We start from the raw sequence: 14999 nt of genomic DNA, 5'->3' as shown, positions 1-14999 counted from the left end.
GAGAACTGAGTCATATTTTTAAAACAAAAAGCCATTCCCCAATTGACAAATGGTCAAAGGATATACAAAGACAATTTACAGATGAGGAGATCAAAGTAATCTAAAGCCATATGAAAAAATGCTCTAAATCATTAATTATTAGAGAAATGCAAATTAAAGCTTCTCTGAGGTACCACCTCACACCTCTCAGATTGGCCAGTATGACCAGGAAGGATAATGATCATTGTTGGAAGGGATGTGGGAAATCTGGGACACTATTACACTGTTGGTGGAGCTGTGAACTCATCCAACCCTTCTGGAGAGCTATTTGGAACTGTGCCCAAAGGGCAACAAAAATGTGCATACCCTTTGACCCAGCAATACCACTACTGGGTCTATACCCTGAAGAGATGAGAAAAAAGGGTAAAAACATTACTTGTACAAAAATATTTATAGCATCCCTGTTTGTGGTGGCAAAGAATTGGAAATCCAGTAAATGTCCTTTAATTGGGGAATGGCTTAGCAAACTGTGGTATATGTATGTCATGGAACACTATTGTTCTATTAGAAACCAGGAGGGACAGGATTTCAGGGAAACCTGGAGGCATTTGAATGAACTGATGCTGAGTGAGATGAGCAGAACCAGAAAAACACTGTACACCCTAACAGCAACATGGGAGTGATGTTCAACCTTGAAGGACTTGCTCATTTCATCAGTGCAACAATTTTGGGCTGTCTGCAAAGGAGAGTACCATCTGTATCCAGATAAGGAGCTGTGGAGTTTGAACAAAGTGCAAGGACTATTCCCTTTAATTTAGAAAAAAACAGATAGCTTATTTATTGTCTGATCTTTGTTACCTCTTAGACTTCTCTTCTCTTTAAGGATATGATTTCACTCTCATCACACCCAATTTGGATCAAGGTACAACATGGAAACAAAGTAAAGACTGACAGAGTGCTTTCTGTGGGGGGAGTGGGGAGGGAAGCAAGATTGGGGGAAAAATGTAAAACTCAAATAATATCTTTAATAAAAATAAATTTAAATTAAAAAAAAGAAATATTTTGCCTGTGAGCCCAAGAAGGATCAAAATACTCAGTCTGAAGATGAGGAAGCACAAGCTCCTACATCTAAAGAGTCCAAGAAAAAACAGAAATTGGGCTCAGGCTGTGACAGAGCTTAAAAAGGACTTTGAAAATCAAATGAGGGAGTTAGAAGAAAAACTGGGAAAAGAAATGAGAGAGATGCAGGAAAAACATGAAAATGAAGTCAGCAGCCTAGTCAAGGAAATCCAAAAAAAAAAAAATGCTGAAGAAAATAGCATGCTAAAAACCAGCTTAAGTCAATTGGATAAAATAGTTCAAAAAGTTATTGAGGAGAAGAATGCTTTAAAAAGCAGAATTGACCAGATGGAAAAAGAGATAAGAAAGCTCTCTGTGGAAAACAAATCCTTCAGACAAAGAATAGAACTCAAGGAGATTGATGGATTTACAAGAAACCAGGATTCAATACTTCAAAACCAAAAAAAAAATGAAAAATTAGAAGAAAATGTGAAACATCTCATTGATAAAAACAACTGATATGGAAAACAGACTTAGGAAAGATAATTTAAAAATATCATTGGAATACCTGAAAGTCATGATCAGGAAAAGAGCCTTGACATCATTTTCAAAGAATTACTACAGGAAAATTGCCCTGATATTCTAGAAGCAGGGGGCAAAATAGAAATGGAGAGAATCTGCTGATTCCCCTCCCCAAGAAAGAAATCCCAAAAACCCAACCCCTAGGAATATTATAACCAAGTTCCAGAACTCCCAAGTCAAAGAGAAAATATTACAAGCAGCCAGAAGGACACAGTTCAAATATCATGGAGCTGCAGTCAGGATCACACAGGACTTAGCAGCAACTACATTGGAAGCTCGTAGGGTTTGGAATATAATATACCGGAAGACAAAAGAGCTTAGAATGCAACCGAGAATCTTAACTACCCAGCAAAACTTAATGTCCTCTTCCAGGGAAAAAGATGGACTTTCAATGAACCAGGGGAATTTCAAATGTTCCTGTTGGAATGGCCAGAGCTGAACAGAAGGTTTGATCTTCAGATACAGGACTCAGGTGAAGCATAGAGAATGGAGGAGAGGGGGGAAATATGAGGGACTTAATGATGATGAACTGCATGTATTCCTGCATAGAAAAATGACACTGATAATACCCATATGAACCTTCTCAGTTAATGGATCAGGTAGAGGGAGCTTTTATAGTTGAAGCACAGGAGAAAGCTGAATTTGAAGATGAAATATGGTGTAAAAAATGGAGTCAGTATAAAAAAAAGGGAAATGTAATGGGAGAAAGAAAAAGGAGAGGGAGAATAGGCCAAGATATCTCATATAATAAGTTTTTCTTTATTACTATGAGCTATTGCAATGATATGGAAGGGGGGAAGGCAAGGGGGAATGAGGGAATCTTCGCTTTCATCAACGGTTGCTAGGAGAGGAAACAGCATATTTACTCAATGGGGTATAGGTATCTGGAGTAAGAAGAAAAGTGGGGGACAGGGGGAAGGGGGGAAGTGAATGATGGAGGAGAGGATGGACCATGGGGGGAGAGTGGTCAGATATAACACATTTCCCTTTATACTTCTTGTAAGGGGTGGGGATTGAATGGCCTGTCCAGGACCATAGGGCCAGGTGGATGCTGGCCTGAGGGGTGGTAGGGGGGCTCAGGACCTCTTGGTCCCAGGACCAGGGATCTGTCTGCTGCACCACTCAGCTACTCTACAGCAGAGTCAGAGTGAAAGAAGAGAGAAAATATAGTACATGGTAGTGGAGAAATACGAAAGGAGGGAGTTACGATCAGCAATGGCAACGGTAGAAAAATATAGAAGTAAGTTTTGCGATGGACTTACCATAAAGAATGGGATCCACCCGCGACAGAGTTGTTGGTGTTGGAACAAAGACTGAAGCACATTTTTTATTATTATTATTATTTGGGGGTTGCAGGGCAAATTGGGCTGGGTGGCCTACCTGGGGCCGTATAGCAGGGTGATTGTTGGGTGTCTGAGGCTGGATTTGGACCCAGGTGCTCCTGGCTCAAGGGCCAATGCTCTGTCCGCCCCCCAGCCACCCCTACTATTATTACTATTTTATTTTATTTTGGGTTTTTTTTTTCTTTTTTTGGTTTTTGTAGGGCAGTGGGGTTGGGGTAGCTTGCATGTCACATGGCAGGGTGATTGTTGGGTGTATGGGGCCAGATATGGGCTTGGGTGCTCCTGGCTCCAGGGCTGGAGCTCCATACATTGTGCCACCTGACCACGCCAACAATTATCACTATTATTTTTATTTAATTTTAATTTTTTTCTCTCCCCTTTATTGCTCAAGCGAGTCTATATTTTGTGGGGGGAGGGGGTATTCTGTTTACTCTTAAACAAGAATATTTTATTAATGTATAAAAAAGTTATCTGTACAAGAAGAGAATAAATAAATATTAAAATAATAAAAGAAAAAAATTATAAATGGTCATCTTCCCTACCTTCAGCTTCCTTTTAACATGGCATAGTAGGAAAAAAACAAAATATGTGATAAGAGTCCCATAGAGTTGAATTTAAACCTCTTAAAATTACTAGTCACTTAAGCTCAGTTTTCTCTTCTTTAAAATAGCGATAATAATACTTATCCTGTACCTACAACAAGTGTTTGTGAGAGAAATGCTTTTGTAAGCATTAAACCACTAACAAATACGAGCTATTTTCTACTTTTTATGGGTTATAGAAAATTCAATAAGTACTTCATTCTTTGAGACTATTGAAGTAAGGGCATTGTAATTAGCAAAAATAAAGATTTATATTGCATATAACAGAAATAGCCTCCATTATGAAACATACATACAATGAGAACAAATATTGGATAAATTCAGGTAATGCATTGTTAAATATTTCCATTATGACAGGTTAAATAAAGATTTAAGTAAATTAATGGCATATATGCTGATAGGAAACTCACATTTAGACAGAGTTCACCTGAATGAAATGTCACTTTTCTTTTTTCCTAATCTGGAATAGTTTATTTTAAAAAAAAAAAGAATAGTTTTATTTACAAATTGCTTGAATGAGAAGAAGGAACACTGATTGGCAACTGGAACAGAGATGACATTTCAAGGGCATCAGGGAGATTTAATCAGGTGTAAGCTGCAAGAGACACCACATAATCAAAGTTTATGTAGCCCAACATTAGAAAGATAACATATTTAGTAACTAAATACAGTTTGAGGATTGAATCTATCAAATGTAAGAGTTCATTGAATGAAATACCAAAAGAAAATCTTTTTTTTTTCTTACCTTGTTTTTGTGCAAGTGTTCATAATATGATACAAATTTATTCTTTTTCTCACTTGTGTTTTATATCTAATCAGAACATACTTAGAAGGGAACTTCTTAAGTTTGTATCTCAGCACCCAATCTCCTTAATGTTTTTCACAATACTGTGTCTTCTTTGAACACTTAATAAATGTTTGAAGACTATGAAAATAATATCAAATAATACCTTGAAGTTGCAGGGTGGATTCTTGGCCAACTTTAACTGGGAATCAGCCAAATCTCATTAATTCTACTTGGCTAACCTGCTGACCCAACACCTTACATATCTATATTGTGTCCCAATGAGTTTATATTTGAAGTATGTTAATATAAGAAAAAAATGAATCTGGTTAAATATGTATGACTCAGAATCTCAACTTTTTCACTCTATTTTACAAATAACATTTGAAAATATAATCTTTAACTTATAAATCTAGTTCCCAATAATTACTTTGAAATTATGTACTTTAGAATCTTAAAGTCCTGGAAACTTTGCTTTTCATCCTTTCATTCATTTACCAAGCATTTATCAAATAGCTACTGTGTCCAGATCAGTAATTCACATTTATATGGTGATTTAAGATTTTTGAAGTCCTTTTCTAATAACAGTCTTGCAAATAGTAATATTCCAATTTTACAGTTGAGAAAGTGAGTTGCTTATGGTCACATAGCTTCAAGGTGTAAAAAGAAAAAAATAAAGCCTGGATAAGAGCTCATAGTCCTTTGAATTCTATCTATGGGAATATATAATAAGAAAACTACAAAATGACATTATTTTATTGTTAAAAATGGATTATTCCTAGTTGGAGGTATCAGGTACGGCATTTTTAGCTGAATCCTGAAGAGATGTGTATGATATGGGGAAATGGAATTGAAAAAGGATCAATGGAATGAAGACCATGAATAGGAAATCATAGAGCATGTTTAGGGAAAGGAAGTTGGTCTAAATTGTCTGTAGGCTAAAATACATGAATGGGGTGCAAAGGTAAATTAGAACCAAATCAAAGAAATTTTGAATGCCAGTCCCAAAGAATGTGGACTTAATTTGTGAGGTAACAGGAAGCCATTGAAGGATTTTTGCAAAAGGGGTATGCATGATATAACCAAAGGGACTAATATGGCAGCTATATAGTGAACCTATTATCCATCTCTCTCTCTCCATATACGTACACATACATATATATGTATATGTGTGTGCATATGTATATATACATACACACAGACATATACATACACGTATGTGTGTGTATGTAGTATGGGAAGGTTCTTAGTTTAGATAAAATACAATCCATTCCTATGTAGAATTTCTGGACTGTTAGAAACATTTGTGGGGTGGAAGAAAATTTCATGATAGTTGTATAGGGAGAGATAGTTGCAAGTACCTGACTGAAATCTGAGTCATTATCAACTCAGGCAAGGCTTCATGTTTGACTTGGCTTGTAAATGTTGGGTAGAAATTCAATAGGCAATGAAATTAATCTCTGTGTAAGGTGACTTGGAGTTAGGGGAAAAAACACTGGACCTGGGAAAACTTATTGCATTAAATTTGATGTATTGAAATACTGAACTAGGGTTGCAGCAATATTTCTAGATCAAATGGAAGACGCAAGAGTCATCACAGAGATAGAAAGAATTGGACTTGGTTACTGGATGTGTAAGAACAAAAGAAGCTTGGCAAGTTTGTTAAGGCCAATGACACGAAAGAGGAAAGGCCAGAAAGAAAACAAAATTCATAGGGAAAATGGCTTGTTTTTAACATGTTGAGCTGGAGGCCAACCAAAAAAAGACATCCAGATGGAAATATCCTTAAAAGAGTTATGTGATCTGAAACTTAGAAGAAAGGTAATAATTAGATGTCTGAATTGATTTAGCAATCATTATCTTAGATGGGAGGATGGATTAAGTGTGAGAGTAAACGAAATTGCTAAAATGAGAATGTAAAGAGAAAAAGTAAGTTAAGAACAGAATCTAGAAAAAGGGGATGAGGCAGAGGGGGAATGAAGAGGGAAAGGGAATAGATATAAAAGGCAAAGAGATAAAAGGAGAGCACAGTCTTCTGAAAACCAAGGGAATAAGGAATATAAAGAGAGACATCTGAATCAGTAGCAAAATGGAGCAAAAAAAGTCAAATTTGAGTGATAATTGAGAAAAAGCTTTTTAATTTGATGACTAGGAGTCATTGATTTTTCCTTCAAAGATATTTATTTGTTGGTTTCTAATGCAACACATATTCATCTGGTTTCAGACCTTAGATATCTGAAGTGTTATTTTTTTTTCTCAAAAGAGAATTCTTGCTGAAGAGCCAACGTATGATGTCAGAAATGTACTTATAATAATAAAATTGCTCTTAGGGATACTCTTTGAAAGAAAACTCTTTCCATGAAGTAATTATATAGCAATTCAATGTGAATGTAAGATGAATTAAGACTGTTCTCCACTGAGGTTAAAAAGGATAGAGTGCTTCCTAGCCCCAGAGAAAGCAGTGGTACACAAGCTAAGTTACTGGAGCCTATTGTTGTGGTTTGGGGGGTCAATTAGCAGAGGTTCCTATGTGGAAACATTCCATTAACAAAAGAATCTCTAATATCCTCTAATTAAATATCCTCTAATTTCTGCCTTCTCCCTATCTAGGTGTTTTTTCTCAGCTTAAAATTTTTTCTCAGCCTAGCACCTGTCCTTACAAAGAAACCAAATTTTTAAATAGGTGTCCATATGTCATTGCAGATTTAACTTTGAGTTCTTTAAATCCTTCAATTATTCTTTTGGTGTCAAACTTGCATTTGCCTTCATTATCATTGCAGATATTTTCTAAGTTGATTATCAGTATTATGTAAGAAACAAAGAGATCACAATTTTTTTAAAACTTAATAAAAGTCTTCAAGTGATACTAAGAATATGCCTTTATAGATCTTATCAGAACAATTTCCTTTAGTTATGTGTACTTTATATTTATGGATTAACGTATATGGATCTAGTTCTCCAAATTTTTTTATTCCTCCAAAATCTCTTCTTAAAAAGATGCTTGTAAGATGAAAGATGTTTGATTAAATAACCTTTAGAGGTCTCTTCAAGCTCAAAATACTCTAAACACAGTACCTGTCTCCATTTTAGAGGCCAATAATTTTTTAAAAACTTTTCATTGCTTATTAACATGAAATGAAAGGGGAGGGGAAATTATTTCAGTCTATAAACTGCTGTATTTAGAGAAGAACTCTTGCTCCCTCTACAGAAGGTGGTTGAAAATTGCAGAATTCTAGAATATGAAAGTAGACATATGAATCATTTCTTTTAAGCTTATTTTCCTAAATTTTACTTGATAATCTTATGTTCTGGTTATGTTAGGGTTATTGTATTAACTTCTCTTCTTTTAGCCCAATAGATTGATTTAAACAATTATGCATAGTACTGTATCGGATAAATGGAAATGAGGACTCAAGCAAAGTTCTCCCTTTCATTGCTGCTCTAAATGGTTTCAGTTCATGTTTCAGGATTAACTCAAAAAACTAATTCATAATTATAACTTTATCCAAAAGGAAATAAGATATTCTTAAACTGACCTGACCATTCCCCTATGTACAGTACCAATTATTCTGATACATTGACTCTTTCATGATGACATTTTCTTTTTTTTAAATCAAGTTGAAAATTAGGCTATTTTTGTTATTTTATTTATCTATTTAAAGTTAAAACATAACCTTGTCATTGAATATTTTATTGAATTTGCTTCAGAAAAAAATATGCATACTTTTCTAATAACAGCAAGTTGGGTTTTTTTGTTTGATTTGATAGCACCTAGTTCTTATTCTTCTACATAAAATTATGAACATAAAGATGCTTTTTCTCTTTAAAACTTAGCCAAAAGAATGAAAAATGTGATTCATTTATATTAATTTTAAGAAGCAGCTCCTCTGTTATCTTATAATTGAAGATGTATGACTGGCAGAGTACTTTATGTGATTTGCATATGTGACATCACACTTGACTATGCTGGAAAGTCAAGCAAATTCTAGACGAGAACTTTTGTTTTTAATAGGTGTCCTATTCCTTTAACAAATAGTCTATCAGAAAAAATAAAAGAAAATGTAGAGGAAGAAGATGATGACTACAAGATTCCTTCATCCCATCCTGTGTCCCTGAGCTCACAACCACCTCATTGTCATAGCATAAAGCCTTCTGTACGGTAAGAATATATGCACCATTTATCAACTTACATCTTCATAGACATTACTTCTTTTGTTCCTGATTTTATATGGTTTTATCATTTACATTTAATCAGAAACATTTGAATTCTTGAGCTAATTTGTATCCTCCTTTATGCTTCCGATTTTCTACCCTTATTCAAAAGTGAACTAAAAGATGTGAACTTCTCATTAATCAGGAAGCCATTACACTAAATTAGTTAACTGCTGGGGATAATGGAACATTTTGTTCCATGAAAAAAATAGCTCATATTTTAATATGATTCTGCTCATGTAGAATACGTGCAATTTCAGTAAACTATTTCAGTGCTTGGGATTTGTTCTGCATACCTTCCTCTGCAAGAAGAATGAGTATCTATAGAAACTTTGAAATGGTGTAAAGAAAGTCATTATGTAAATGTGCCTTAACATTATCCTTATTATATATTGGGGAATTTTTTATATTCATGTCTTTTCACTTATGAACATAGTTGCTTCTATTCAAATTTTGAATAAATGAAACTAAATCATCTAAAAAGTGTCTCCTTTTGCTGTTCACAATACTGGATCACTATTCCTACATCCTAGAGTTTGTATTAACCAAAATTTCATCAGGCTTAGAGAGAGATCAGATACTGACATTGTTATTCAAATTTTTTTCTTTTTTTCCCACCGACATTATGTCATCCTTAGCTTTTGGAGTGGCAGCTACCTTCAGGAGTTCAAAAGTCTTGAGACTATGAGAAGTTTAGATAATGATTCACTGATACTTTAGTATCTTCAGTTTTCTGAAAGAAAAAAACTAAATTCACAAAGTAAATTTACTAATAAGTGTCAGCCTGATTGCATTCTTCAAATTCATCTAGTGTTATCTGCCTGTGTGCATAAAAGATCAGCATCATTTATTTATTTCTTTATTCTTCTTGTGGGCTCTTGATTTACCTCACTTAATGTTTCTTGGTAATCTACTTTTAAAACCCAGTCAAATAAATGTAAGATATTTCACCAGAATAGAATGATACCCTTATTTTCGGGGGGGGGGGGGTTAGAATAAGAGAATTTTAAAAAGGCGGGGGGAAACTTCAAGCCTAGAAAGCCCTTGTATTGAGAACTTAGGAAGTTTTAAATAATTTTAAGAGAAATGCAACTTATGAAAACAGTATTATCAACAACCTGGTGACCTGAAGCATTCTATTACAGTCTGTGATGCTAATTTGTTTTGTTTAGAACCTTTACAGACAAAGCACTTAGTGACTTTGTGAAGAAGAAAAATTTCTGTAATTAAAAAATAATTAAAGTAAGTATCAAAAATGAAAAATTGTTATTAATTTAGAAATTAAAAATTTGTAATGCATTTGGTTACTCTTCTTTTTATTTTTATTTTTTTTTTTTATTTTGAAGGATCTTAGGAAAATTACCTCACCTCTCCTGAACTCAGTTTCCTCATCTATTAAATGAAGGGGGTTGGACTTGATGATCCTGGGATCCTTCCAGCTCTCAATCTGTGATCCTAGGACTCTCAGTTTTTCCACAGGTGGAAATGATGGTATATTTTTATACTTTAAACAAGAGTAAATTTTCTTTAACTCTTCATTGATAAGTTTTTACATATCCTGAATATTAATTCAAATTGTGATCATCATTATTCTTTTTGTATTATTAGTCATTAAGTAAAAATCTTCTGAGTCCCTGAAAAACAGGAACTGTGTCTTTTACCTCTTTTTGTAATTCCAGCACTTAACTCGGTGCCTGTTGATATTTAATAAACATTGATTGACTGACTGAATAATAATGTAATTTTACCACACTTTAGTTATTATAAATACCCATTGTTCACACTTTCAAACTTGAGAAGAAAGATTTTTCCTAAATACGTAAAGTACAAACTTAACCTCATCTCAGAATTCTGTGATCAAAGATTTTCTCCATCTCCACCTCCCCCCACACCTTTTTGTTTTGTTTGGGTTGTTTTTTTTTACAGATGAGAAAACTGAGGACCAGAGAGGCTAAGTGATTTGTCCAAGGTCATTAAAGACAGTAAGCATCAAAAGAAGAATGATTTGTCATTGTAGAGATTTGTCATATGTAGGGAAAGGGAAATATTAGATAAATAATGCAATTGTACTTCACAAATTCATACCTGTTAAAATCAGTGGTTGATTAATTTAAAATAAACCATTTTTCTTACCTCTTAAAGAAAATGAGTTGCCAAAGTCAATTGAATACATTACTGGCAGAGAACTTATTGAAAATTTCAACATTATTTTAAATATATTTTAGTTCTTGTTTATTCTAAGAATCAGTTATTTGCCTTGTGAAAGTAACATTTCACAGAATTCATTGTTCTTCAACAACATTAAATACTTGGGAATCCACTTGCCAAAGCAGACTCAGAAACTTTATGAAGACAACTATAAAACACTTTTCTCACAAATAAAAATCAGGTCTAAATAACAGGACAAATGTCAATTGCTAAGCTAATATAATAAAAATAACAATTCTACCTAAATTAAATTACTTATTTAGTGCCATACCAATCAAACTTCCAAAATATTACTTTAGTGACCTAGAAAAAAATAGTGACTAAATTCATATGGAGGAACAAAAGGTCAAGAATATCAAGGGAATTAATGAGAAATGCAAAGGAAGACAGTCTAGCCATACCATATCTAAAATTACATTATAAAGCTTCAGTCATCGAAACTGTTTGATCCTAAAAAAAGTAGTGGTGGATCAGTGGAATAGATTAGGTGTAAAAGAGGCCACAGGAAATGACTCTACTGTTTGATAAACCCAAAGATTCCAGCTTTTGGGATAAAAATTCACTCTTTGATAAAAACTGCTGGGAAAATTGAAAGACCATATGACAGAAACTAGGAATAGACTAACATCTCACATCCCATACCAAGATAAAGTCAAAATGGGTGCAATATTTAAACATAAAGGGTGATAAAAAAGCAAATTAGAAGAACAAGAATAGCTTACCTGTCAGATAATATGGAAAGGGTAGCAGTTTATGACAAAAGAAGAGATAGAGAACATTATAAAAAATGCTAGATAATTTTGATTACATTAAATTCAAAAGTTTTTGCACACAACACTGCAACCAAGTTTAAAAGGAATATACTAAGTTAGGAAACAATTTTTACAACTAGCATTTCTGACAAAGGACTCATTTCTAAAATATATAGACAACTGAGTCAAATTTATTAAAAAAAAAAGTCATTCCCCCAGTTGATAAATGGTCAAAGGATATGGAAAGATATTTCTCAGACAAAGAAATCAAAGCTATCTACAATCCTGAAAATTTGCTCTAAATCATTATTGATTAGAGAAATGCAAATAAAATATCTCTGAGGTACCACTGACCAATACGACTAGAAAGGGAAGTGATCAGTATTGGAGGGGAAGTGATACAACCTTTCTGGAGAGCAATTTGGAATTATGCCTAAAAGGTAAGAAAAATGTGTATTTGATCTAGAAATAGCACTATTGGGTCTGTACCTTGAAGAGATAATGAAAAGGAGTAAAAACATCACCTTTACAAAAATAGTCCTCACAGCTCTTTTCATAGAAGCAAAGAATGGAAAATTGAGGGGATGCCCATCATTTGGAGGAGTGGCTGAACAAATTGTGGTATCTGAATGTGTTGGATCACTATTGTTCTACAGGAAATCATAAGTGACAGTATTTTAGAAAAGCCTGGAAAAAACTTGCATGTTTGAATGAAATGAACAGAACCAGTAGAACATTATACACACTAACAACAATATGGAGTGATAATCAACTATGATGGACTTGTTCATGTCAGTTGTGCAGTAATCAAAGACAATTTTAAGACTTATGATGTTAAAGACTTGTGATGTAAAATAATATCCAGAGAAATAACGGTGGAGTTTAAATGAAGTTCAAAGCTTGTTATCTTAAATTTTTCAATGTTGTCTTATATTTTATGCCCCTTTTTTCTCTCTCTGATGTTTTCTTCTGTTTGGATCCGATTCTTCTCTCACAACATGATCAATGTGGATCTGTGTTTAGCATGGTTATATAATCAGATTGCTTTTTTGTCAGAGGAAGAAAGGGAAGGAGGGAGAAAAATGTAAAACTCAAAACATTGGGGGGAAAAAGATTGGTAAAAACTACCATTGCATGTAGTTTGAAAAACAAATAAAATATTAAAAAAGAAAAGAATTCATTGTTCCTCATTTCTGCCAGAACAACAGGGGACATTGATATCATTATGTAATATTCAAAAAGGTTAGCATATAGTGTTGTATAGCTTATTCTCTTCAACAGTACTGTCTAGAAATTATTTAGAGGCTCCATAAAATGTGTTACCCCTTCCTCACATTTACTAGAGCCACATTGTAAGAGGCTGTGATACTCAAGGTCCAGATCCTGTTCTAAGCCTATATACAGAAAATTCAAGAGGCACTTAAGAAATTCTCATATCATATCAAATGCTACTTGGAATGATAATGTATAATTATAGAGATATTTTCATTATGTTCCTCCTCTGCTAATCATATTTGATGTAAAATGATTGAACCTTTATACATATTTATAATAAGTACTTTATCAACAGAAAAAATAAAGTTGAACAGGCAGAATATTAAATTTCATTTATTCATCCTTCACTTTATAAGGTATTTTCAATGCCTTAGCCTGTTTTTTTCATTTGTATTCTACTATTTGTTCTTGGTATTAATTAACTGATGCCCCGGAGGAGTAACCATTCCTTAGGATCTGACCTTATTAGGAGACCATGACATTATTTAAAAGTCTTAACTGATTCTTTGAAGATCTGCTTGTAAATCTTAAAAGCTAGGAATTTTATTTTTTGAATGGCTCCAGAGTAGTTTGCTTTAGTGGTAAAGAGCATGTAAATAGGATCTTGTAAACCTGCACTAAAATTATGACTACTGCTTATTTTCTGTGCAGCTTTGGACAAATTTTACATTCTTTCAACCTCAGTTTCTCAAGTACAGCCCTCACACTGATACTGTTTTCTACTGTCATATCCAATCTTTCACCAAATCTTTTCAATTTCCTATTTGTTCTCAATTTTTCTGTCTGTCCTGGAGTAGTGTGCCAGCCTCCTAAGTGGTCTCCCTGAATCTTCTCCTCTCAACAATCCATCCTCTGCATAATTGCCTTCATTCACCTACTGAAGAGGGTTAGGGACTCTGCTCCCCATTACCTGGAGCAATAAAATACAAATTGATCATTGATATTTGAAACCCTGACTCCAGCCTATCTTTCAGATTTATTTCCCATTACTCCACCTCATGTACCCTTACATATAGTCAAACTGATCAACTTGACATTTTCCATGTGCAACAGTCCATCCCCACTACCAGGCCTTTATATCGACTGTCCCCATCGTATTTCCTCCTCCTCCTCCTCCTCCTCCTCCTTCTTCTTCTTCTTCTTCTTCTTCTTCTTCTTCTTCTTCTTCTTCTTCTTCTTCTTCTTCATCTTCTTCTTCTTCTTCTTCTTCTCCATTGCTCTTAGAATCCTTACCTTTCTTCAAGTTGCAACCAGATCCTACAATTGAGTGGTCAGTCATCAATCTGCATCCCTTCCTGCTTTCCTTTGAATTTACTTCTCATTGTGAATGTTGTTTCTTCCTCTTAGAACATAAACACTTTGGATTAGATTATTTTCATCTTGGGTTTTTTAATCCCATCACTTAGCATCGCTTGGCATACAGTAGGCATTTAATAAATGTTTATTGAATTGAATACCTTGTGTGATACATTTATTCCTTTCTATATTTTTGTCGCATCTCATTTGCTTGCTCTATGAATAATATTTATTTGATATCTTGAATTTATAATGGAAACTAGTTTCTTTTCATTTTTTTAAAAAAGTCTATATTGTAGGGGGGAAAAACCCAAATGTATGATAACCAATAAATATGAATTCCTACAGAGATGCCAAGCTCCTTTTTTTTTTAGCCTTCAGTCAAGAATGAAGCTATTAACTTGTTAAATTATTTGGGTAGGATATGGATTGTCTGTACTTATTTTTGGTGCTTAATAAATATAGACAGTTTCTAGAGAGTTGTATGATTTCCTGATAATTATTATTATCTAAATTCTATTCCAGAGAATAATTTGAGTAATTCATTTGAGGAGTAATACTAACCTTTAAAATTCCCCTTTTTGTTCATGACTTTTTTTTTACCTTTGTATTTTATGATACATAAGGTATCTTCAGATCTATTTCTTTTTTCTTTTCATGGGATAAGAGTTAATCTTTTCTCTCAAATTTTGTTATATGGGATATTATACTGTAATTGTCTCTTCCCTTATCCTTCTTACCTTAAATAAATTTATAATTAGATGTAGTTATAGTCAAATATGTCATATCTTTTTTTCTCTACCACCAGGTCATGTGAAAATGGTCAATGTATAATGAATGGAATACATGGTACCTCATCAGAACTGAAGAAATCAAACCCCCCTGAATTAAGTATATATATAAAAGG

At 33.7% G+C, this 14999-nt stretch overlaps 1 protein-coding gene across 11 annotated transcripts in view; it reads left to right on the top strand.

Annotated features, from left to right (window-relative positions):
* Positions 1–14999, top strand: part of CBLB (Cbl proto-oncogene B) — a 237136-nt gene that overhangs the window by 195347 nt on the left and 26790 nt on the right. For 7 of the 11 annotated variants that reach the window (XM_074214406.1, XM_074214410.1, XM_074214407.1 and 4 more), the window contains 2 exons: positions 8362–8508; positions 14901–14998. In XM_074214406.1, the coding sequence (XP_074070507.1) occupies positions 8362–8508; positions 14901–14998 (245 nt within the window). The remainder of the gene's footprint in view (positions 1–8361; positions 8509–14900; position 14999) is intronic. The other 4 variants (XM_074214411.1, XM_074214416.1, XM_074214414.1 and 1 more) reach the window with 2 other exon arrangements.

The sequence above is a fragment of the Macrotis lagotis genome, chromosome 1, assembly GCF_037893015.1.
Source record: "Macrotis lagotis isolate mMagLag1 chromosome 1, bilby.v1.9.chrom.fasta, whole genome shotgun sequence".
Lineage (NCBI taxonomy): Eukaryota > Metazoa > Chordata > Mammalia > Peramelemorphia > Peramelidae > Macrotis > Macrotis lagotis.
Note: the sequence above shows the minus strand (reverse complement) of the source record. Positions and strands in the feature narration are given on the sequence as shown.